Source organism: Rana temporaria, chromosome 2 (genome assembly GCF_905171775.1).
Source record: "Rana temporaria chromosome 2, aRanTem1.1, whole genome shotgun sequence".
NCBI classification, from domain to species: domain Eukaryota; kingdom Metazoa; phylum Chordata; class Amphibia; order Anura; family Ranidae; genus Rana; species Rana temporaria.
Window position 1 is genome coordinate 102,458,367 of NC_053490.1, and position 26,832 is coordinate 102,485,198.

The 26,832-nt window shown below is 42.2% G+C and overlaps 1 protein-coding gene across 1 annotated transcript in view; it reads left to right on the plus strand.

Annotated features, from left to right (window-relative positions):
- TNS2 (tensin 2) overlaps positions 1 to 26,832 on the plus strand; it is a 272,141-nt gene that overhangs the window by 239,151 nt on the left and 6,158 nt on the right. The window contains 10 exon segments of the mRNA XM_040340630.1: positions 1,949 to 3,581; positions 7,424 to 7,989; positions 8,078 to 8,164; positions 9,605 to 9,736; positions 9,817 to 9,906; positions 18,436 to 18,513; positions 19,332 to 19,409; positions 21,531 to 21,696; positions 22,118 to 22,186; positions 22,277 to 22,306. Coding sequence (XP_040196564.1) covers positions 1,949 to 3,581; positions 7,424 to 7,989; positions 8,078 to 8,164; positions 9,605 to 9,736; positions 9,817 to 9,906; positions 18,436 to 18,513; positions 19,332 to 19,409; positions 21,531 to 21,696; positions 22,118 to 22,186; positions 22,277 to 22,306 — 2,929 coding nt within the window.

The window sequence follows — 26,832 nt, forward strand, 5'->3', positions numbered from 1 at the left end:
ATCTTTGGTACTAAAAAAACAGATATGCCACAGATCTATGGCTGATCCATTTCAAACTCTGGAGAATACCCCAAAACCATTTTACCACTAAGTGTAGTACCCCTGAACGCTTCTTAGCTGAATCTCAAATTCGCACCCTGAATCAGGCGACATTGGAGTTGCAACAGTGGAAACGCAACCCAAAAGCATAGGTGTGTTTCACTCACAAAGATTGGCCTAATCTCATTCAAAGGGGCCAACTGAAATTGCTTTTTGGCAGAGAGGCACATATCCTTTTTCACTGCCTTCAAGATTCCAAACAGAATCCTTTTTATTCGCTCTGACACCCTGCTGCAATTTCATTTTATATATCTACATTATTCAAAATCAGTCTCATCAACATATTCGCATAGACAAAAATAAAAAGTTAAGTTCTGAAAAGTTAGTTTGTTATGTGTTCAGACAGGTTAAAACAAAAGACTTAAACGCATTTCTGGCGTTAGGACCAGCTCTGTCTACCATACAAGAAATAATATTCACCCAAACTTTTACCTTTCTCACACTCGGGCACCAAATGTAATGGAAATATTGTATATTGCACTAAAATAATTAAAATAAGTGATTAAAACCTTTTTGTCTATATAAAAATTAAAACAAAGAATAGCGGTGCAAAAAATGAGAAAATGATTACATTTATTGATACAGAAAAGAAGCTTGTATTAATCTGATATTCGTAACCATAACATAAAGGATATCATCTTTAAAACAAAGATGTTACCAATAATACACAATAATACAAATAGGAATATTGCTTCAATGGACACATCAGTATATCAAGCTGAGTTGTAGGAAAGGAAAAATTACATAGATGAAGAAAATTAATGATTAGAAATTTCCAAATATCCCATTATACCTGATGTTACAGGTATAATGTTGCCAGGTCACAAGGATAACTGAGGCCTAATTCAGATATGGTTACAATGGACATTCCCAGACTCCTATCATAATCTTTAGGCAAAATCTTAAGAAGAAGAAGGAAGAGAGAGAGAGAGAGAGAGAGAGAATACATTACAGAGAGATCCTTCGTCACCGTGTCTCGTTCAGATCAGATCCTCAGGCCAAAAGGGCTGAACTATCGGTTACATTCTGATATATACACACCTTTGTAAAAACCCCATCCCTCCTCAACCCCCCTTCCATATGCTAAAAACTGCTACATTGAGTCAATGGGGTGAGGGATGGAGGGGTGTGGGACTTAAGCCATGACACCAGCTACCATTTTAGGATCAAGTTCTTCCTGTCCCTTTTTTCGCCTCACACCTCCTTTGAAGTACCATCCATATACCAACAAATTGTCAGCTTTTGTCAGATGAAATTCCACAGCTGGGTATGTTGTTGATTCTAAACATGTTCTGACACTATAGAGTCATTGAAAGATACCGGTAACTTTAAGTCACATTAATAATAAAGTCTTGTAAAAAACATATACATCTTCTTGTTATAAATATGGATTTCAAACATCTCCACCACAGGTACAATCAGCCTGCCACTACATGGTTTGATTCTCAGCCGGTCCCTGCTGAAGCGGCCGGGATTCGAACCGTCAATGGCCAGCTTCATTAAGCTGAGTTACTGGTAGAAGTGTAAAGGTGGTAAGGCATTACTGTAGCAATTTTAGTACCATTGCTTGGAAATAGAAACTCCAGTTAAATCCATGATTTTATGCATTACGCCACAAGCAAGACTGTGCACTCATATATGACTGCAGAATCTGCAGAACAATTTGACCTAGAAGGGTCCAGGAGATAGGACCACAGTCACAGGGCATTACACCCACTTTAATTTTATATTTTGACTTTTTTTATTTTACTAAAGTACAATATACCCCATATGAGGCATTCTGTTATAGGGTTTATGAAAGTAACATGCACTGCTTGTATTAACATTGCTTTATCTGTTCTTGTTGCAGATGTCACTGACCATGGAGTGCAAAGAGATGCCTTCACACTCCAGACACAGAAGTCCACAGGACCATCACATGCCATCAACTCATCCCCCATAGCACCTGTACAGAATCCAATGCATCCCAACACTTCAACACATGCTCAGAGCCTACTTCACCCCACCAGCAATCCACACAGTCCAGTGAATGGCCACAACAATGATGCCTTTATGTATCCTCAGAGCCCTGTGCATGCGAGTACTCCTATAAACACATACTGTCAACCAGTGCAAAAACAGCATAACCATGTCCACACCCAAAGTACAGCTGTGCAAACCCAAACCAGCATTCTTGTGCGCTCTGGTTCCACGTCTTCAGCCGCACAGAGGGTGCCATTACAAGCAGACCATTCAATACAGCCGCAGAGTCAGCCATTGCTGCACAGTGCTTTGGCAAAACAGAGCTCTGTACAGGGGCATAGTCCTACGCGGGCACATGTACATTTCCACAGTCAGGTGAATACACAGAGCCCTGTTATACCAGGTAATAACTATATGCAACATAAAAGTCCCTCAGTGCAGTGTCAGAGCCCTGACAAGATGCATAGTTCACCCATCCAGATGTATAATGGTGGGATGTCACAGGAACAGAGGATGCAAGCACATACCATTGCACACACCCAGAGTGTGAACACTCATTCTTCTTCTCCTGTACAGTCCCAGAGTGTGAACACTCATCCTCCTCCTGTACAGTCCCAGAGTGTGAACACTCATCCTCCTCATGTACAGTCCCAGAGTGTGAACAATCATCCTCCTCCTGTACAGTCCCAGAGTGTGAACAATCATCCCCCTCATGTACAGTCCCAGAGTGTGAACAATCATCCTCCTCATGTACAGTCCCAGAGTGTGAACAATCATCCCCCTCATGTACAGTCCCAGAGTGTGAACAATCATCCTCCTCCTGTACAGTCCCAGAGTGTGAACACTCATCCTTCTTCTCCTGTACAGTCCCAGAGTGTGAACAATCATCCTTCTCCTGTACAGTCCCAAAGTGTGAACACTCATCCTTCTGTACAGTTCCAGAGTGTGAACACTCATCCTTCTCCTGTACAGTCCCAGAGTGTGAACACTCATCCTCCTTGTCCTGTACAGGGTGAAGTAAAAGCCCCTGCTGCTGTGCAGGCTGTAAGCTCACACTCCCCTTCACACAGTAGTACCATCCAGACTGTACAGTGCCCCAATACACAACCCCCTTCACTTATAAATTCATATAACCACACAGCTCAGACGTCCACCATTGTACGTACACAGAGCGCACATACAAGTAACCCCAAGCAGAATTTAGTCCATGTGCACAGTCCTGTCAGAACAGAAGCACCGAGTATGCAGAGCAACAATGGTACTCACATGCAGCATCAGACTGGACATGCAGAGAGCAGTGCACAGACACACAACACCGTGCACACACAAATGTCTACCCTGGCACTACACAGTCCAGTTCACAAACAGAGCCCCCAGATACACAGCACTGTGCGTATTCAAAGTCCATCTTTTCAGACATTTAAAAACCCCTGCAGTCAGGGACCACCTGTACCAAATAACAGACCGGAGCTTACACACAGTCCCTCTTCACAGCCTTCCAGCCCTGGCACTGCAGACAGGTGAGTCGGTGCCTAATGACAATGTACTAACGTTTCAAGGATTTACACGCAGATGTAGATTTCTGTTTTACTAAGATGCATTTCACACTGAAGCGGCGCTAAAACAGCTTTAGCTGCGTTTTAGCTGTGCTTTTGTCACTTTTCGGGCACTAGTGGGGCAGATTTCTTTAGGTCATGTGACAACGTGAGCTTTAAAAAAAAGGAAAAAAGTCCAGTTTTGCTGCGCTTTCAAAGCACTTTTTATTAATCTCAATGGGCAGGGGCATTTTGGGTGCGCTTTTTATAGCGCTCCCAAGCCACCCAAAGATGCTGCTTGCAGGACTTTCTCTAAAGTCTCGCAAGCACACCGCCCGAGTGTTAAAAGCACTCATTGCAATGAATGAGAGGCAGTTTTCAGGCACTTTTTAAAGGCTATTTCTAGCGCTAAAACACCTGAAAACTGCCTCAGTGTGAAAGGGGTCTAAGTGTCTTCTAGGGACTGCTTTGTGATTAGCTTGTTTACCTGACTGCTCATGGACAGTTAAAGCAAACAAAAATTGCACTATGGAAATTTTTGGCAAGGGCATCTCTTCTAAATATAGAATATAATATAATATAGTGTCGGGCCCTGTCACTGTGGGGAAAGAGCTAAAACGTACATAGTACTCTTATGCCGCGTACACACAATCAGAATTTCCAACAAGAACATTTTTGATGTGAGCTTTTGGTCAGAAATTCCGATTGTGTGCAGGCCCCATCTGACTTTTTCTGTCAGGATTTCCGACAGCAAAAATTTTAGAGCTGGTTCTCAAATTTTACAGCGGGAAAAGTTCTTGTCGGAAATTTGAATCGTCTGTGTGCAATTCCGATGCGCAAAAAAACATGCATGCTCGGAATTAATTTGACGCATGCTCGGAATCATTGAACTTAATTTTTCTTAGCTCGTTGTAGTGTTGTACGTCACAGCGTTCTTGACGGCCGGAATTGTATGTGACGGTGTGAATGCAACACAAGTTTGAGCCAAATTCCGTCAGGAAAAAAATCCACGGTTTTCTTGTCGGAATTTCTGATTGTGTGTACGCGTCATAAAGGATGCAGATTTAGGGGGTCCAGAAACTTTGTTTAGAGTGGATAAAACTAAGCTTTTGGTTTTCTTTGATTTTGTCCCTGATCAGGGTCTGGAGCTCAGAGGCTTTGAAGGGATTTGGGTGTGAAGAAGCCTCCAATCCCATACCTCCCAACTTTTTGAGGTGGGAATGAGGGACAAATGTAGCTAGAATTGAGAAAATAAATGATTGGTTAAACCCACAAGGATTTTTTACCATTACTATTTCTTTATATTGGCATTTGGAATTGACAGATGCAGCAATTTAGAAATTGGATGAAAGTTTTAGCACTGTAACACTTTTTGATAGCTAAGTAGTGCATTTTATATACAGCTATATAGATCAGACCAAAATGAGAGACAAATGAGGAGGAAAGAGGGACTGAGGGACTTTATTCCGAATGAGGGACAATCCCTCGAAATTAGGGACACTTAGGAGCTGGATGTCCACTGCCTTGCTAAAGGAGCTGAGGGTAAAGGTGATGGACTGGCCAAGCATGTCTCCAGACCTAAACCCTATTGAGCATATGTGGGACATCCTCAAATGGAAGGTGGAGGAGCGCAAGGTCTCTAACATTCACCATTTCCATGATGTCGTCATGGAGGAGTGGAAGAGGACTCCAGTGGCAACCTGTGAAGCTCTGGTGAACTCCATGCCTAAGAGGATTAAGGCAGTGCTTGGAAAATAATGGTGGCCACACAAAATATTGATACTTTGGGCCCAATTTAGAAATTTTCACTTAGGGGTGTACTCAATTTTGTCGCCAGTGATTTAGACATTAATGGCTGTGTGTTGAGTTATTTTGAGGGGACAGAAAATGTACACTGTTATACAAGCTGTACACTCACTACTTTACATTGTAGCAAAGTGTAATTTCTTCGGTGTTGTCATATGAAAAGATATAATATATAAAATATTTACAAAAATGTGAGGGGTGTACTCACTTTTGTGAGATACTGTGTTTATATATATATATATATATATATATATATATATATATATATAATGTATGTATACAGTACATACCAAAATTTTGGACAAACCTTCTCAATCAAAGAGTTTTCTTTATTTTCATGACTATGAAAATTGTAGATTCACACAATTCGCATCAAAACTATGAATTAACACATGTGGAATTATACATAACAAAAAAAGTGTGAAACAACTGAAAATATATTTCATATTCTAGGTTCTTCAAAGTAGCCACCTATTGCTTTGATGAGCTTCAAGAGGTAGTCACCTGGCGCAGCACCCCATCATTCTCCTTCTTGTCAAATAGCCCTTACACAGCCTGGAGGTGTGTTTGGGGTCATTGTCCTGTTGAAAAATAAATGATGGTCCAACTAAACGCAAACCGGATGGAATAGCACGCCGCTGCAAGATGCTGTGGTAGCCATGCTGGTTCAGTATGCCTTCAATTTTGAATAAATCCCCAACAGTGTCACCAGCAAAGCACCCCCACACCATCACACCTCCTCCTCCATGCTTCACGGTGGGAACCAGGCATGTAGAGTCCATCTGTTCACCTTTTCTGCGTCGCACAAAGACACAGGGGTTGGAACCAAAGATTTCAAGTTTGGACTCATCAGACCAAAGCACAGATTTCCACTGGTCTAATGTCCATTCCTTGTGTTCTTTAGCCCAAACAAGTCTCTTCTGCTTGTTGCCTTTCTTTAGCAGTGGTTTCCTAGCAGATATTCTACCATGAAGGCCTGATTCACACAGTCTCCTCTTACCAGTTCTAGAGATGTGTCTGCTGCAAAAGGTGGCTACTTTGAAGAACCTAGAATATGAAATATATTTTCAGTTGTTTCACACTTTTTTGTTATGTCTAATTTCCACATGTGTTAATTCATAGTTTTGATGCCTTCAGTGTGAATCTACAATTTCCATAGTCATGAAAATAAAGAAAACTCTTTGAATGAGAAGGTGTGTCCAAACTTTTGGTCTGTACTGTGTGTGTGTGTATATATATATATATATATATAATGTAGCTCCCAGCAAATGTTGCACTAGTCTCCTCACATCTAGCCTTTTGTTTACAGAGCTCAATAAGACATCAGGATAAGAAAAAGGGGGAACACAGGAAGCACTACCTGAGTGTAGTATTAGAGCACAATATAATGGCAAAGTAGGCAATAACACTCACAAGATAAAGATTAAAAAAAGGCTCATCTGTGTATGTTATCTCTCCTTGCGTCCAAGGTGGGCATCTGCCTACTTATATGGTTACAGTTACACTCTCTTTGCGCTTACAGTTATCTTTTTTTTCTGTTGCATTTCAATAAGACATCAGATCAGTGATTCATCCCTTATGAGACGGATGAGTCCAAGGTTTTTATCAGACTAACTGAGCTTTAAAGTAAGCTGCTGAGCTGTGCTGTTGTTTAGCTAATCCATAGTGCTCTGGGAATACGTTGTCTTCCATTAAATGTTTATTAGTAAAACAGATAAATAATAGCTTTTTTGTGAAGGTTCAGGAGCTTGTTGAGCTGCAATCCCTTTTCCCAGATTAATAATAACAGTATAAAAATATATTATCTTAGAAGGAGAAATAAAGTAGACTCAGAACCACTATAGTTTCAACAAACAAAACCAGTAAAACTTTACTAGATAATAACTATCAAGGTATGACCATTACAATTTTCCTATTTTCTTATGCCTGAAAAATGCTTAAAAATACTCCTTTGTTGATTGCCAAAAATGTAAAAAAAAATTTACATTTGCTCCAAAGCTAATGAGTTTTCCATTTTACAGGCCTGGCATCCCAAATGTTGTTGTTTCAACCTCGGCATCAGAAGCATATTCAGCCACTCCACAGTCCCCATCACATATAACAAAGACCATCCCTCCGATCCCTGTAACTCCAACCACAGTGACCGTGGAAAACAACCATGGACAGGTGTCAGTGAATCCTGTTTCTCGCCCTACAGAAACATTTACTTCTCCATCCAATCAGTACAATGTGCCCACTGAAAACATTTACTCTTCCCCTCCCTCTGCTGTGCCAATAAACCCTGTTATACCTTTGAAGAAAAGAATTACATTATCTCTTCCTGACACCCCACTCAACATCAGCCATAAAGGGGAAGTCCCTACCAGCCCACCACTTTCTCCAATGGGAAGCCAGACAGAACTCCTGTCTCCATCTCCAACCCCATCATTCCCTATCAGCACAGCTTATTATTCTGGGAGCCCTTGTCCTCCAAATGGCCAGCCACCGGTATTGCCAGAAAAGTGCCATACTCCAGTTACAGGGGACAAATCTGGTACTCTTGGAAGACCAAGACAACTACAAGAAGAGAGGTCACCCACAACTAAAGGTAAAATAACAAATGCCTACAGCTTTCAGATAGTATTTGAATGTTTAGAAGGGGCTAAAACATTTCCTTTCCTCTTATTGACATTCAGATGTACCGCAGGATGTTCCTTTGGCTTACAACTTTGTGCAGGATTCCTCCAAATTTTGGTACAAGCCAAGTATATCCAGGGAGCAAGGTAATGAAACCTTCTTACTATTATAGTTCCCCTTGTGGTCTGCATTGTGGTGCAGGCAGATGTTTTACAATAAGATGTTGCAAATATGTATCAACATTGATCTTGCATTTTGTTACTAACATGCTGTACTTTATTACAAATAGTCAGTTTAAAGCGGAGCTCCACCCTAAAGTGGAACTCCCGCTGATCGGAACCCTCCCCCCCTCCGGTGTCACATTTGACACCTTTCAGGGGGGAGGGGGGTGCAGATACCTGTCTTAAGACAGGTATTTGCACCCACTTCCGGCCACAGTCTGCGGGAAGACTGCGGGCAGGACGTCACCTCCCGTCCTCCCCCCCCGTTGTGCTCTGGGAACACTCGGCTCCCAGAGCACAGCGGGAGCCAATCAGCAGGCGCAGTGCAACTCGCACATGTGCCGTAGGTAACCGGGCAGTGAAGTCAGAGCGCTTCACTTCCTGGTTCCCTCACCGAGGATGGCGGGGCAGCAGACTGACGAGCGATCGCTCGTCCTCTGCTGCGGACGGTGCTGGACAGGTAAGTGTGTCGATATTAAAAGTCAGCAGCTGCCGTATTTGTAGCTGCTGACTTTTAATATTTTTTTTTTCAGCGGACATACGCTTTAATGTATAATCGAAACCCAAAAACAATAATGTAATATTATGCAGCATACCAGTTCTTAGATGAACTGGCTGCATTCCTCTCCTTTTTTCAGGCTTTTTTCTCTTTAGTTTTCTTGGGCATCATGAAGCCAGACTGTATGACTTCCTGGATTTCAGCCTTGCAGATCTCGCACATGCTCAGTGCTGCACAAGCAGTGTCAGATCAGGTTTCAGCACCTGTGCTGTCCAGGTCACATGATTCTTTGAGACTGGGGAGTGCACAGACTCCTGGAAAGTTACACCCACTACATTCCCAGGAGTCTGTGCGGTGTAGGTTAGGAAGCATTAAGCACCTAGGTGCAGGAAGTGGGAAGATTAACTATTCTGCCTAGCAACAACACTTTGAAGGCATCTAAAAAAAAAAATTTTTTTCATAAAGGACTAATGACATTTTTTTAAAACTACTGATGTAATGTTACATTTATGGGTGGAACTCCGCTTTAACATACCCTGCAAAGTAACAGTTGAGTTTGAAAAGTTTTGGATCTAACTTTATGGCTGCTGTGATAATAACTGTTTTCAACATTGACAAACCAGTACAGGGTTCAGTATGTACTATTCTTTTAGATTAGCTTCTTCATTTGGCCTTGTACTTTCAAGTTATAGCATTAATGTTTTAACAATGGTGAGCAGAATATAACACTCACATGGCTGAATATAACAACCGTTTTGGCAAATGAAATGTTCATTATAGCTTGCATTAATTTGTGCCTTTAATTAATTAGTTAATTAATTAAGTGCCTTTTACATCTTCTGTTTATCACTTTTCCTCTCTTTTAGCCATCGCACTTCTAAGAGGTGCAGAGCCAGGATCCTTCCTGATTCGGGATAGTAACTCTTTCCGTGGAGCGTATGGATTGGCCCTGAAGGTGTTCAGCCCTCCTCCAAATGTGCCAACTCAACCATGCAAAGGTGATTTGCCTCAAAGTTATTTTATCCTTATCGGTATCATTTGGGCACAGTTCATATAACTCTCCTCCTTCTTTTCTCAGATCCCTTGGAACAGCTGGTTCGTCACTTTCTTATTGAGACAGGACCTAAAGGAGTGAAAATTAAAGGCTCTCCCATTGAGCCCCACTTTGGTAAGCCAAAAATAGCCCAAGGTAGCTGTTTGCATAAAAGTTTTCTGAAGGTAGAACAGGTGTCTTTGTTCACAACACGCAGTCAGATTCTCTATTTCATGCTCCCATGAAGAACTGTCAAAATGTCATTTGTGTTATGTAGCCATCATTGAGCAGCACAGTGGTTATCACTACTGCCTTGCAGCACTGTGTTCCTCAGTTCAAATCCCAACCGGGACGCTATGGGTGTTATTTATGAAAGGCAAATCCACTTTTCATTTGCAAACTACAAATGAAAAGTGCTTTTAAAATTACACTGAAAGTGCACTTGGAAGTACAGTCGCTGTAAATCTGAGGGGTAGAGCTGAAATGAGGGGAAGCTCTGCTGATTTTATCATCCAGTCATTTGTCAGCTAAAATGCTGTTTTTTATTTTCCTTGCATGTCCCCCTCAGATCTACAGTGACTGCACTTCCGGGTACACTTTCAGTGCACTTTGCAGTTGTAGGGCTAGATTCACATAGATCAGCGGATCTTTAGATCCGCGTAATCTATGTGATTTAAGATCCGCTGCCGCAAGTTTGAGAGGCAAGTGGGTAATTCACAAAACACTTACCTCCAAACTTGCGGCGGCGGATCGTAAATCCCCCGGCGGAATTCAAATTCCGCGGCTAGGGGGAGTGTACTATTTAAATCAGGTGCGTCCCGGCGCCGATTTAAATGCGCATGCGCCGTCCGCGATTTTTCCCGGCGTGCATTGCTCCCACTGACGTCGCTAGGACGTCAGTGGTTTCGGCGTGAGCGTAACTTGCGACGAGCGGGTTAGAGAATCGGCGTACGCAAACGACGTAAAAAAAAAACGACGCGGGAACGACGGCTATACTTAACATTGGCTGCACCTCATAGAAGCAGGGGTAAGTATACGCCGGGAAAACCGCTACGTAATCATCGTAACAACACTGCGTCGGGCCCGCGTACGTTCGTGAATTGCCGTATCTCGCTGATTTACATATTTCTCAAAGTAAATCAGCGAGAACGCCCCCGCGGCCATTTTTAAATTGCAGTTAAGATCCGACAGTGTAACACAGTTACACCTGTCGGGTCTTAGGCATATCTATGCGTAACTGATTCTATGAATCAGTCGCATAGATATGACTGGCCTAAGTCAGAGATACGACGGTGTATCAGGAGATACAGCGTCGTATCTCTTTGTGAATCTGGCCCGTAGTTGGACTTGTAGTGCAGAGTGGATTTGCTTTTGTAAATAACCCCCACTGTGCATGAAGTTTGTATGTGCTCTTTGGGCTTGCCCCAGGTACTCTGGCTTCTTCACACACGCCAAAGACAGGCTCATTGGTGCTAAAGCATGTGTTTATGTACAGTATGTATGTGAGATAAAGCACTTTAGATTGTAAGATCCTTGAGGTCAAGGACTGATGTGAATGGAAAATTATGTAATACACTGTGTAAATTGCCAGTGCTATATAAATACCTGAAGGTGCTGACCAAGCATGGATAGAAACAACACAAGCAGAAAGAGGGGACCAGTATAGTTTACTTTACTATAGTTTACTTATTAATGGTAGAGTGGGTACATTTTGGGATTTATGGAATTTAAGGCAGTTTTGTATATACAGGCATACCCCACGTTTAAAGGTAAAAGTTTTTTCACTTTAATGCAGTCTATGTATTAAGGTGAAAAAACATCTGTGGATTAGCGCACCCCCGAGCTCCCCTTTACTTCCCTGACCCCTCGAAAGTCCTGCGCCGTGAATGCGCTTGCTTCTCGGCCAAGCTTCTCGGCTCATTCATTAGTTGATTGAATTGGCTGGCGCTGATGTCAATCACATCCAAGTGAGCGGCTATGGCCGCCGGCTGTATCACAGGAGAGCGCCCGCAAGAACTCATCACCATGCAAGCTCGCATTAAGGTGATGAGTTCTGGCGGGGGGGGGGGGAGCCGAGACAGCTGCCGAGGGACCCCAGAAGACCAGGTTCGCAACTTTCAAGCCGACCTCAATGCTCTGTTTATTTGGGAAACTGTGTGGCAAATGAGGTTAAGCCCTGGTTCACATTGATGCAATTTGGCATGCAATTTGACATGTCAAATCGCATGCCAAATCGTCGGCAATTGCTGGTAATGGCAGCGTCCGAATCCCAAAAGTAGTTTCTGTACTACTTTTGACGATTTCGGGGGAACGATTTCTATTGACATCTGTGCAGAAACCCGTACAGATGTCTCTGAAATCGCCCCCGAAATCGGGACTGACATGCGGGAATGAAATCATGCAAGTTCAGCCAAACTTACACAATTTCATTCCTGCAGTCAGTGTTAACCAGGGCTTAATGTTTATAAATGTAAAGTTATGCACTTGGGGGCTAAGAATTTGCATGTATCATACATACTAGGGGAGTACAACTGGGGGAATCAATGGCGGAGAAAGATCTGGGGGTTTTGGTTGATCATAAGCTCAATAATAGTATACAGTGCCAAGCTGCGTTTCCAAAGCGAGCAAAATCCTTTCTTGTATAAGTAGAGATATGGACTCCAGAGACAGAGATATAATTTTGCCCCTGTACAAATCATTAGTAAGACCTCATCTGGAATATGCAGTTCAGTTTTGGGTTCCAGTTCTCAAAAAGGATATCGGGGAACTGGAGAAAGGGCAGAGAAGGGCAACCAAACTAATGAGGCATGGAGGAGCTCAGCTATGAGGAAAGATTAGAGGAACTGAATTTATTCACTCTTGAGAAGAGGAGATTGAGGGGGATATGATCAACATGTATAAATTAGTGCTGTCAAACGATTAAAATTTTTAATCGTGATTAATCGCATTAATGTCATAGTTAACTCACGATTAATCTATCTAATTTATGACGAATTTCCCCACAAATATCGCACAATTCTGCAAGTGATTATAATTTATGATCGCTGTTTTCTAGCTGATCTAAAACCATTTTTGACATAAAGGGACACTTTTGGACAATCTACAGTTTTCAGGCAGAAAGAATAGTTTTTATTTTATAAAAGTACATGTAGGACACTGGGCAGACCACTAGGGACAAGGGGGGTGTGTATTTTTTACATACAGTACTGTAATCTATAAGATTACAGTATACTGTGTGTATTGTGTTTGTTTACTTTTTTGAATTTGGCGCCGTTCTCCGCTCCCGTGCGTCGTAACATCGCAGGGAACGGAGATCGGCGGCACACAGACACTGTGAATCGAGCGAGGAGGACCCGCCGAGCGAGGAGGACCCGCCAAGCGAGGAGGACCCGCTTGATCACACAGCGGGGTGGCATCGCCGATCACACAGCGGGGTGGCATCGCTGGATCCAGGGACAAGGTGAGTAACTTGCCTGTGAATCCAGCGAGACGGTAAGCCGCTCCGCGCCGCTGCACACTCTGCACGTCCACCCCGAGAGCTCCTGCGTTAATCGCGCAATAAAAATATTGACGGCGTTAACATGGGTTTGCGTTAACGCCGTTAATATCGCGTTCAACGCACAGCCCTAGTATAAATACATAAGTGGTCCATATAGTGAATTTGGTGTTGAGTTATTCACTTTAGAGGAAAAAATATTTAATCTCCAAATACGGAAAGGTTTCTTCACAAAAAGATGGAATAGACTCCCTCCAGAGGTGGTTCTGGCCAGCTCAGTAGATTGCCTTTAAAAAAGGACTGGATACTTTCCTAAATATACACAATATAACTGAGTACTAACATTTATAGGTAAAGTTTATCCAGGGAAAATCTGATTGCCTCTCGGGGGATCAGGAAGGATTTTTTTCTTCCCCTGCTGTAGCAAATTGGATCATGTTTTTTTTTTGCCTTCCTCTGTATCAACTATGGGTGGAGGATTGTGTATATGGGATTTTTTTTTTGTTTTTTTGGTTGAACTGAGTGGAATTGTGTATTTTTTTTCAATCTGACTAACCATGTAACTATGTTACTAAACCCACAACAGTAAAACAGTCTGTATACTCACTGTGGAACCTAAGGGGTTATTTCTCCACATTGTATAAAGGCTGTTTGATCTTTTATGCACAGATCCTCCCTTTCTTCCACTGTCCCCTGATAATTTCCTGATAACACAGAGCCTATGGAGTCAGGCTGCACACGCTCAGTTCGGTGTGTATTGCTAGAGGTTTTTTTTTTCTTGGAAGAGTGCATGTGATCAGCACAGGGCCAATCAGCACTGTCCAAACAGAGGGTCAGGAGTCCTGGATCCTGATAGGACAGCTCAGTGCAGTATGAAAACTCCTACAAGCTTTAACTAGTGCTTGGCAGGACACTAGTAAAAGTCACAAGACTGCTATATACCGCTGATGGAAAAATGTATTTAGCAGTTTATATTTACTAAAATAATTGCATTTCTATATTCTGTGTACAGTGGGAGACCAGATATAGTGAATGCAGGGTCCTGGGTTTAGTAACAATTTAATTGAACAAGCTGAAATTAGAAGCTGATTAGCCACCATGCCCAGCTGAACCATATTTTACACCCCAGTTTTAGTAAATCAACCTCATTGTTTCTTCTTTTTTTTTCTTTTTTATTAGGCAGCTAAATGTAAAATACTGCCTACATATATTTACATTTCCACAGCCAGCCAGCAGGTGGAGCTTTAGGTTCATATATAAACAGTAGTTTTAAAATATATTAGCTTTAAAAATATAAAATTTACCCAAATCTGTTATAGTATGCATTTCATTGGAAGGCCCATTTAATAAGCTGCCGTGTTTTCATTTGTCCTTGGTGTAGGAATTGAGGTTTTTGTTCAGCAGTTAATCAGTCCTGCTTGCCCGTATAGATGAGTTATGTTACTTGCGGTGCAGACAGGGCCATCCATTTATAATTTTTGGAGTTGTAGAGGTTTTTGTCTTGCCTCATATTTCTCAGTAGAGTCTACATGGGCTGTTCTGCTCCCTTCCCACCATTCCTGCTTCTGTGGCTGGATGGGATGTTTGTGGCTCAGACATGGGTTGATATAGACCACGGTGGGGCTCTCGTATTCTGCACATTCCCTGCAGACTATAATATGCAGCATATTGAGGCACGCTAAGATTTCTGTCTCAGGCGACATCCTCTAATAGCACCCATGCTCCTTCAGTCCAATCATTCATTAGTTTGTTCATATCTATGAAAAATTGAAAAAAAAATGCATTTTTCAAACACTTTCAGTTGATTCTCTCAAGGTTTAATCGAAAAATAATACTTTTCAAAGATGTCAAATCAGTACATAAAAAAAGATCAATTTATTAACATGTGATCATAATTTGGGTATGATAAAAAATACAGATGTGGCTCACTTATTTAAAAGAATAAAAAATCTGATCGAATCGCGCAGAAATCAACACAAAATGGAGAGCGTATGACAAGCTTTTGGGCGACATGATTCGGTTTTCTCATCCTGGACCCTTCAAGTTACTACTCATCCTAGGGAAAGCAGTAAAACATTGTGGTGGTGTTGAATACTCTCAACTATGTACAGGAGACATATGGCCACCTTATGGAGGGTGGAACATCACAAGCCAGGGATTGGAAGTGGAAATGCCATGTTGGTCGACAGCAAGTGCAGGAATGTCCATAATTCTGCTAAGCATGTACAGAAAGACTTCCAACTATTAAAAGGGTAACTGTGATCAAGCAAAATGAAATTATATGAAAAGCCTTAGGCCCCTTTTACACTGCTGCAATTTTGACGCAATTTTGCGGTCACAATTTTGATGCAATTTTTACGCGATTTCAGGGAATGTCTGTGTAAACTTGAGGTCTATGGACTAAAGTCGGACCAAAGTAGTACAGGGACTACTTTGAAGTTGGTGCGACTTGATGTCGCACAGATATGAATGGTTATCATTGGGAATCATGGTGTATGACTTGTCATGAGACTCTGATGTCCAAAGTCGCAGGAAAAGTTGCACAAGTGTGAAAGGGGCCTTAGATGGAAGCTGCAATTCTCTTAACTCCTGGGTTGTACACATAAGTTACAGGACAGTAGTACCACCAAGAGTGAAGCTGTTCAGCTTCACTGTCATATAGCTGGTATACAATCTGCAAGTCAGATAATGGCCAGTATAAGGAAATAAAGGAGGGTGCAAATGCCTTGTGCATTACATCCAACACCATACAATTTACAATTTATTAAAAAGCCAAAAACACAAGCATATACAAGAAAAACTCCAACATGGTGGATACTAGATCACTGTAGTTGGAAATCGAATACGTTTCGGAAGAAAAGCCCCCTTTCTCAGAGCTTATGTTGTAGTTGTGGTAGTATATGTTAGTTATTTCCTTAGGTTTTGAGTATATTTTTGGCTTTTTAATAAAATGTATACTGTTGGAGGTAATGCACTAGGCGTTTGCGCCCTCCTTTATTTCCTTATAATGCTTTGGAGTGTCCCTGCTCAAGGAGGACCGCATCGCTTGGAATGCTAACTTTTGCTCCGTTGGATGTTAGATGGAGTGAACGCTGAGGCTTGACTATTTTGGCAGATAATGGGCAGGCCCAACTGTAGCTTCTTACAGAGGTATTTCACTTTGTGATATATTACCTTTAGGACTGTGGTCTCAAAACACCGGCCCAGGGGCCGAATGTGACCATTTTCTTGCCTTTATCCAGGCCTTGGGACACTATTTCTCCCACTGATAAGAGATACTATTCTACCAACTGACATCAACAATGGGGCACCATTTCTCCCACTGACATAAAAAATGGGGCAATACCAAATACCAAATGTGGTGATGTTTACTCCCACTGATGCAAGGAAAATATACACTGCCACTGGCCACAGTCCAGCCCCCCTAAAGTCTAAAGGACAATAAACTGGCCCTTTGTTTGAACGTTTGGAGGCCCCTGCTTTAGGACACTGGTTCCAACATGTCTGCTTTTTGTTTGGTAGCAAAGCACAGATACATTTATTTTTGCTTCCAGTTAGTTTTTTTAATTACATTTTTGACAGAAGTACAGTGGATAATGTGTAGGCATAATAACCCTTATACCCTAAACAATAGCAGAAAATTCGCTTAAGCCTCGTACACACGGCCGAGGAACTCGACGTGCCAAACACATCGAGTTCCTCGGCCAGTTCAGCCCTGAAGCCGCCGAGGAGCTCGGCGGGACGAGAGCTCCCATAGAACAACGAGGAAATAGAGAACATGTTCTCTATTTCCTCGCCGAGCTCCTCGTCGGCTTCCTCGGCCGAAAGTGTACACACGACCAGTTTCCTCGGCAGAATTCAGCCAGAAACTCGGTCGGAAGCTGAATTCTGCCGAGGAAACTGGTCGTGTGTACGGGGCCTCAGAATCATATTCTTCTTGGATTCTAAAACTGAAGAGATAGTGTTACCTGTATAGAGGATAACTTTAGTACAGGAAGTCCCATCCCCAGGTTGCAATGTCCATTTACATGCTCTCGTAATTCAAATTTGTCCAGAATTTACAAGAATATATTATCAATAGACAATGTACTAACTAAAAACCAAGGTAAAGAGGGCAGACCCGTTTATTTTGTAGACTTTTTTTTTTACCTTTTGTGTATTGAAAAGGATTATTATAGTGACGCAAATGACTACCATACAAACTTTTTGTGTTAGTTTTCAAATGATGAAAAATCTCCATCATGTTACAATGTATGGCCATGGTGACAAACTATAAAAATTCAAGAATGATTGTTTATGATTATTTTTACACACTGAACATACACATGGCAAGTGTTCTGAAGAGATGATCATTTATATTGAGGATATTCTAGTCACACCCAGACCTGGTGAATTCTGTTAGTGCATTGGTTCTAGACGAGCTTTTGCTTTATAGGTGCTTAAAGTGGAGGTTCACCCTAAAACAATTATCATTGGTTCTAGATGAGCTTTTGCTTTATAGGTGCTTAAAGTGGAGGTTCACCCTAAAACATTACATCCAGCATACTAAGGACAAGTACAGTATACAGGTTTTTTTTTTCTTCGCCGTACATACCGTTACATTGTTATTTTCCACCTGGCTTTAGGGTTCTGATTCTCGCGGGACTGGGCGTTCCTATCCCTGGGTTAGATGATTGACTTCTGGTGAAAAACTTTCCATGGCGCACAAGGCGCATCACCAGTTTTCCATAAATAGACGACCTGCGAGTCGGCTCTATATGGCGCCTGCGCAGTCAGCTCTACTCGGCGGGCACAGGCGCCGTATAGCGCCGATTTGCAGGTCGGGTATTTACGTCAAACTAGTGATGCGCCTTATGCGCCATGGGAAGTTTTTCACCAGACGTCAATCATCTAACCCAGGGATAGGAACGCCCAGTCCCGCCGGGAATCAGAACCCGGAAGCCGGGGGGAAAATAACAATATAACGGTATATACGGTGGAAAAAAAAATACCTGCATACTGTACATGTCCTTAGTATGCTGGATGTAATGTTAGATAATTGTTTTAGGGTGAACCTCCACTTTAATAATACCATGTCTGTGGACATCATACTCGTGTGTATAGTATAAACTAATGACTAGTAACGTGTGCTAACAGTTTGATTAAAGATGGTCTCTATGTTTTATTAGGAAGCCTGTCAGCGCTGGTATCACAGCATTCGATAACACCTCTGTCCCTGCCCTGTAGGCTGCGCATTCCTGATAAAGGTAAGTGAAAGGCCACGATTTAAGCGTGACAGGTCAGGGCCTACTCAATATTAGATGGGTGGTCACAAAGTGATGACTGATCAGTATATCAAACGGGGCATATAATGAAAATAGGAATGATTGGAGATATTGCCCAAATCGTCCCCTCCAGTCCTCCCGGGACCTCCTGCTCTCTAGTTTCTTGTTACCTCCTCCCATGCTTGCCTTTAGGACTTCTCCAGAGCTTCTCCCATCCTCTGGAACTCCCTACCCCGGTATGTCCGATCAACCCCTACCCTGTCCACCTTTAGGAGATCCCTGAAAACTCATTTATGCTGGGAAGCCTATCCCACACCCACCTAACAACTGTCCCTGAGCCACCCCTATCAAATCATTCTCTTCAGCTATTACCTTTTGTACCATCCCCTCCCTTCAGAATTTAAGCTCTACGAGCAGGGCCCTACTGTACCTTCTGTTTTGAACTGTACTGTAATTGTGCTGTCCCCCATATGATTGATAAAACGCTGCGTAAACTGTTGGCGCTATATAAAACATGTATAATAATAATATTAATAATAATAATAATAATTACCTTCAGTGAAAACCTCACATCTGAACAATTAGTGGATCCCAAGGTACAGGCCCCAGTGGCTTATTATATCAGTCATATTTGGCCCCGCTTTCACTCCAAACTTACCTGCTGTTTTTTTTCTTTGCCAAGATTGAATTTAACAGGAAAAGTGAAACTTTCCCTTTATCTACAGGTCTATTGATCATTTTAATGTGACTTTCCATAATTTACATTTAACCAATTTTATTCAAATCTATCCTATGTATAGATCTGACTGAACAGACATCTGATGTTGTAGTTCCCACTAACATGAGCACAGCAGCCGACTTACTGCGACAAGGTGCCGGTATGTTAAAAACATTTTTGATAAGCCATCTTTGCATTACCAGATTGTGTAACTTAGAACAATCTTTTGGGTAAAATTTCCACTGCTATGCGCGTTACTAGTAATATAATGATTATCATCATTAGTAAGTGTTAGGGACTGGGAGAGGGGGTTACCAGGGTTCCCCCCCGCTCTGTGTACCGGAGATCGCTTGCTTCCTGTCCAGATGTAGTTCTCTCCCCGAACATGGTGTGGGGGAGGACTGAGTTGCCCTCCTGGAGTCTGGCTCCCCTCACTGAGGACAGATGAATAAATTGGCAGACAGGGTGTCGGTTTTTGTTTGGTGGAGGGGAGGTCACTGCTTTTTGGTGACACCCTGACAGTGTTAGATGGAGGGGATGTCCCCCCTGTCATTACTGTTTGTGTCCCTCCTCTATATTTACTGAGAGTGACAGATAAATCCTAAATTTTGGGTGTCACTAGAACAGGAATAGAGGGGAAATCTTCCAATTGGGACACTGGTGACATCTGGGGATTTCCTCTAACTTTTTGTTTTGGTTATGGAACGGCAAGTGAGAGGAAATCTCCCCTCTGGGTACACCTGACAGAGGAGTCTAACCCTTCCTATACTCCATCCAAATGAAAAACAAAAGTTATTTTTTATCATTTTACCTAAACACAACCAAACCAAACCCCGCCTCCCCCCCCTCAGTGACCCCAACACCAGAAATGTCAGATTTTGCATGTTACCAATCATTGGATGTGGCGTCTGCATTAGTTCTCCTTCTTATGTTGTCACCCGGGTGATCTGGACATCTCCTGTATTACAGCCCCGCCCCTCTCCCCACTCTGGAGAAACTAAGAAACTAGCACGGGGGGTATTGGTTGAATTGGATGGAGTTGTGTATTTTTTCAAACAGACTAACTATGTAACTATGTAATTATTAAAAAGAGAAGTAATGCACTCTATATAATAGGGAGGAAAAATGTTGCAATACCTGTTACCCTTGGATGGATTCGACATGCTCTTCTGCATTGTTCTGTTCTTGATACACGTTTGCCCCTGGCCTATATGTAGCTCAAACCTTGCATCCTAAATAACCAGACTGTCTGTAACTTTGTATCTTTATTACGATGAACAGATTGTGGCCATATAAGATGCGTATGAATAATGGTGAAACTAGAGATAAACAAATAAATGAACATATAAGAATTATATGAACACAAACAAATGTCTACTAGGCATATAGACAGTCTTTATCATACCAACAATGCTTCCTTAGGAGATCGGGACATAGGAAACATGTGGTGCAGGCTTAGCTGACTCTATGTGAACTGTCCAGTGGAAAAGATAAAAGTGTGATAGGAAGTGAAGACAGTTTTCAATAACACGACAGGAAATGTACATTACCATAGAACATTGCCCATCAACAGTTCTTTGTTAAGAGGGGCATCTAGTAGACGATATTTGAATTCCAGAAGATATTACTGTATTTCCTTGTAGGCCAAAGGCATGACATGCATAATCAAGAGATGCTGCATGCCCCACAACCCAGGGTTGACCTAAAGGAAATGGGGGAGGGCTTCTATTTCTGGATTGGAATATTAAGTGCCTTTATAGACCATTTAAATTTACAAAGTGCATATAGCTGGCACATAATTGTCCATGTTCTCTAGCCTCTGATTTTCTCCCACCCTTTTTTTTCTCTCTCTTCTTTCCCTTTCCTTCTCTCTCTTTTTTTTAGCTTTGTCCAAAAACTGGAAATTTTTGGAGAGGAATAGAATACGAACTTTTTGCAGGCACAGGAAGTCTCTGCCATTGTCTTATGTGATTTTTTACCCCACCAATTTTCTATTACTAATTTGTATCTTCACATGCATAATAATGATCTTCTTTGATGATTGGTTGATGAATTGTGCATTATTGTTGTGTACGCAATTCAGTTTGAGCCATGCGTGAAAGATTCTGTTCTGTGGCTGTATACTTTGTATTGCCTTAAATACAGAATAATAAAAAAAAAACGATAAGTAATGCAATTGTTTCTGGGTGAAGCAGGTCACAATCCTATTGCCTTAAAATGAAAATAAAAGTGTCTAACACAATTATCTCTGTGTAACATGTGTGTGTTTCTCTCCCTCCAGCCTGCAGTGTCCTCTATCTTGGCTCTGTAGATACTGAATCTTTGACAGGTCCTCAGGCCATTTCTAAGGCCTCCACTGCCATCCTGACCCCACCAAGATCTAGTGCAACAAATGTCCATTTCAAGGTGTCTGACCAGGGTATCACATTGACTGACAGCCAGCGCAAGTGAGTATCATCTAGTGGCTGCCTTCCTCTACACCAGTGATGGCGAACCTTGGCACCCCAGATGTTTTAGAACTACATTTCCCATGATGCTTATGCACTTTGAGGTGAAGTTGAGCATCATGGGAAATGTAGTTCCAAAACATCTGGGATGCGAAGGTTCGCCATCACTGCTCTACACAAATGGCTCCTAACTCCTGTCCTCAGGACCCACTAACAGGCCAGGGTTGCAAGATAACTAAAATGCATCACAGGTGATATCATTTGCTTCTCAGTGACTGCAGTATTCTAGTCTGCATCTCCCCAAGGTAATACTTAAATTCTGGCCTGTTATTGGGTACTGAGGACAGGAGTTTAGAACCACTGCTGTACACAGTGTGCCCTCCAGCTCCTTACAGTCCTGCAATGTGTTTGTATCTTACAGGGTCTTCTTTAGAAGGCATTATCCTATATGCAGTGTAACATACTGCAGTGCGGACCCGCAGGATCGCAGGTAACACAATTATGACTTTTCTGCTTCTAAACTCTGTCTACATGTCCCACAGTAGAACATTTTCCTTATTACAGACTTTTTCATTTGCAGGTGGACCAATCCAGACAGGACAACTTCCAAGTAAGTATGAATTGACTAGAAAATGTCATTGTAAAGCTGTACTGGGTTGCAGTAGTAGTAATCAGTATTTGCATTTTGAGATTACTGTTCTGTATTTGTTAGTTTTTGTTGTAGGTTTATTGTAAAATTAAAATACTGCTGTTCAAAACCTGGGCACCTAAACAGGATGTATAATGAAAATAGGCAAAAATAGAGGATTGATAGACACTCTAGAGACTAAACTGAGACACAGACACTTCCCAGTGCAATATATACAAGTTGACATGCTATAAACCATAATTCATACTCCCCCTTCCAATAAAAAAAAACACACCTAAAGCACTAATCGCCCTTTCCATGATCCAGCAATTAAATCCTTGCTCTCATCTGGTGAACTCAGGGAGTCGAGAACATTCAACTTGCCTTGGGTTCACAGGAGAATCCATAATGCATTAAATCCATAATATCCCTGGTTCCCAGTCTGCGACTCTTTAGCATTCACTGTGCGACCCTCAGAGATTCTTGCAGACAGTAGTATGTGTTTCGGAGCTTTGTGAACCGAGTGCAGTAACAATGGCCCAGATTCACATAGAACTGCGGCGCCGTAACCATACGTTACACCGCCGCAAGTTTTCATCGCAAGTGCCTGATTCACCAAGCACTTGCATGAAAACTTACGCCGGCGGCCTCCGGCGTAAGCCCGCGTAATTCAAAGGGGCGTGTGCCATTTAAATTAGGCGCGCTCCCGCGCCGGACCTACTGCGCATGCTCTGTTTTGAAATTCCCGCCGTGCTTTGCGCGAAGTGATGTCATTTTTTCGAACGGCGACGTGCGTAGTGTAATTTCGTATTTCCGGACGTCTTACGCAAGAACAAAATTTTTTTAAATTTCGACGCGGGAACAACGGCCATACTTTATACAGCACATACGTGGGCTGTGTAAAGTTAGGGCACCTAAAACAACGACTAACTTTGCGACGGGAAACTAGACTAGCAGCGACGTAGCGAACGCGAAAAACCGTCGTGGATCGCCGTAACTACTAATTTGCATACCCGACGCTGGTTTACGACGCAAACTCCCCCCAGCGGCGGCCGCGGTATTGCATCCTAAGATCCGACAGTGTAAAACAATTACACCTGTCGGATCTAAGGGCTATCTATGCGTAACTGATTCTATGAATCAGTCGCATAGATACTCTGAGAGATACGACGGCGTTTCAGAGAAACGCCGTCGTATCTCTTTTGTGAATCTGGGCCAATAATCCTTAGACTGGCCTGACTTAAAAAAATTTGTGCTGTTTACCCCTTTTTGTGTTTTTTTTTTTTACCCTATGATCTTTTGGAATCTTTCTGTGAGAAATATAAAAAGGTAGCACAAGTAATTTTTAGTGGGGCCTTTTAAGACACAAATGTGGGAGTATTTGTATGTTAAAGAGCTGTAAGGGTAGATTCAGACATGCGTCGAAATCTCCATTGCCTCTGAAACCCAATCTGAGTTCAAATTGCGCTCCAGAGGCTACTGACAGGCATTGAGGAAGCGATGTGATGCCTCCTCACTGCCTGTTTTAATCCCATTTTTGCTGACAAACGCACCACAATTGTGTGCATTGCATGCAGTTGCGGGTTGGTTGGTTGCAGCACTTCCCAATTTACTTAAATGTGTAGGGTTAGCACTGCATGTCAGGTTAACTTTGCCACGGGCACGAAGACAAACATCTCAGCTATGGCATGTAAACATCCCTATCCACTGCCTATTGCAGTATAAGGGATTTGCTGAATTTTGGATTAAAATTTTTAAATTAAGACTGAAAGGGACTTTGGCTTAGACTAGGTGGGGGTGGCGGCAACACTGTATCTTGACCTAGGCCAACAAGGCCCAGGCCTAGGGCGGCACTTTGCAGGCGGCAAAAAAGAAACCACCCCCCCCCCCCCCACGCGCGGAAAAAAAGGCCTCCTCCACACGAAAATAATCTCCGCCGACCAGCTTGCCCCTTATGGGGCAGACTGGGTCGGAGGGGCAGGGTCCAGGAGGCAAATCGTTCTGGTGCCCCCATAAAGTGGCCACACTGCTGCTGGCCTACTAAGTGTGGTACTGGCAGGTCTTAACACTGCAGCCTAATGCTCCACCTACCATCCTCCATGGCATCCTATGTAGGAAGTTACAATATGTAACTTCCTCCCACTGCTCCCAGGGGCTCTGTGTCAATAGCGCAGAGAAGAGAAGAGGGAAGCCCCCAGGTATGGCAATGGCATCAGGCATGCACTATTTCAAAATAATTTTATTTTTTTAAACATCCTTGAGCTAGCATATTGTATTGCATCATATACAATTAAGACTTTTAATTGTATATGATGCAATAATATTTTGGACCTGCTCACCTATATGTGCTATCTCAATATGTGACTGGCTTAGTAAGATTACTCCTATCTTGTAAGATATGTGGACTTGTGTTTGCTGCCTCTGATTATTTCACTTCCTAGTCTTTGTACAATCAAGTGAAATAATCCTATGATTACAATCAGTGGCGGCAAACACATGCCCCAATATTTTACAAAATAGGAGTAATCTTACTAATCCAGTGATTAATCCTACTAATCCAATATCTTACAAAATAGGAGTAATCTTACTAATCCATCTCAATCTAGAGACATGCCTCTCTTTGATAGAGAACTGGATGACAAAGAGTTATCTTAAACTCAATGGAGCGAAAACAGAACTTCTCCTGTTTCACGCCAAGCGTATGAATCAACCTGCAACAACTTGGACGCCCCCGCCCATTCTGGGCAAAATCATCACCCCTAGCGCCAAAGTCAAAAGTCTCGGGGTCATCTTCGACTCCTACATGACAATGGACGCACAAATAGTGTCAGTGGTCAGCGGATCTCACCATCTGCTGCGACTACTACGCAAACTCACTCCTTTTATTCCCAAAGAAGACATATCGACCGTGGTGGGAGCAATTGTAAACTCCAGATTGGATTATGCAAACGCCCTCTACCTCGGTCTCCCAAAGTACCAAATCGCTCGTCTGCAAGTCGTTCAAAATACGGCTGCCAGACTAGTTACTGGGAAAAAACCCTGGGAATCTATTTCACCTTCACTGAGAACCCTTCACTGGTTGCCAGTAAAAGACAGAATCACTTTTAAAGCACTCTGTCTAACGCATAGATGTATTCATGGGAAGGCCCCCCATTATCTATGCGATAAAATAAAAGCTCACAACTCCAATCGCATTCTGCGATCCACCAACCAAAACCTGCTCCAAATCCCAAAAGCCAAAGGAGAAAGAAGATTCGCGGTCCAAGGTCCCAGACTATGGAACGCTTTACCAACCAGCATTCGGTTGGAGGAAAACTATTTAGCATTCAGGAGAAAGATCAAAACTGATCTCTTTTGATACCAAAAGAGACAGGAACAACAAGCGCCCAGAGGCGATTTAGTTCGCATGTGCCGCGCTATATAAGTTCTTCATTCATTCATTCAGTGACATATTGGTAAAGCACATATAGGCGAGCAGGTCCTAATTTAACTAAAACAAAGTCCCAAATAATATCTTACGATCAGTAGTATAAATATTTCTCCTCGAAAAACATACTGTACAATTAATGGGCAATACATATTATGATATCCATGTCAAAACTTGGTATTATCTCAAAACTGAATTTCATTCATTTTCATTCATTGTTAATTATTGTAGTTATTAAATCATTAAATGTTTTATAATGGGCATATGTTTATAATATATACATATATATATATATATATATATATATATATATATATATATATATATATACACACTTAATTGTTTTTTAGCTTAACCACTTGCTGAAAAATCACATACCTGTACGTCATTTGATTTCAAATGGTTGTACTGGAGAGATGCTTGCAGCTGCAGGCATCACCCGGGTACCATTTTTTAGAGCCGATGGTCAGCTCTGCTGTAATGACAACCAATGAGGCTAAGCAGCCACTCAGGTGTTATTACTAGCAGCGGGAAGGGACATCTCCCCACCTCCCACGGGCTCCCCTGTCCCACTGGGAGACCAGAGCAACCAGCCAGCATGTCCGCCAGCTGTCCAGAGATCCGAACAAAGACAGAATCGGCTTTAATCAGTCTCAGCTATGATAAACTGGAAACTATATCATGACATCACTTCAGGTTTACCTGGAAACCAACAAAAATCAAAAACGCCAATCTTGGCATTTTGAATGCTTTCAAGTGCAAAGGATGGGTTTGGGGTCTTATATAACTTTTAATGTACAGAGAGGAAGAGATAGAGCTCTAGGAAGAAAAGGTGGAACCTAAAGAGGAACGGATGTGGTTTACAGTAAGGGGTGTGATCTTGTCAGGAAGGGGTGGGTCATATTTAAATTAGGGGGCAGCACAAAACCTAATTACACCACTGGGTTGGGGTCACACTTAACTTGTACAGATAAAAGCATAATTTGCCTACAACTTCAGCTGCCTATATGTCTGGATCAATGTGTGTGGTTTTCACTGAAAGTGACCTCTTGTTTATGTCATTTTCTCATTATACACTCTT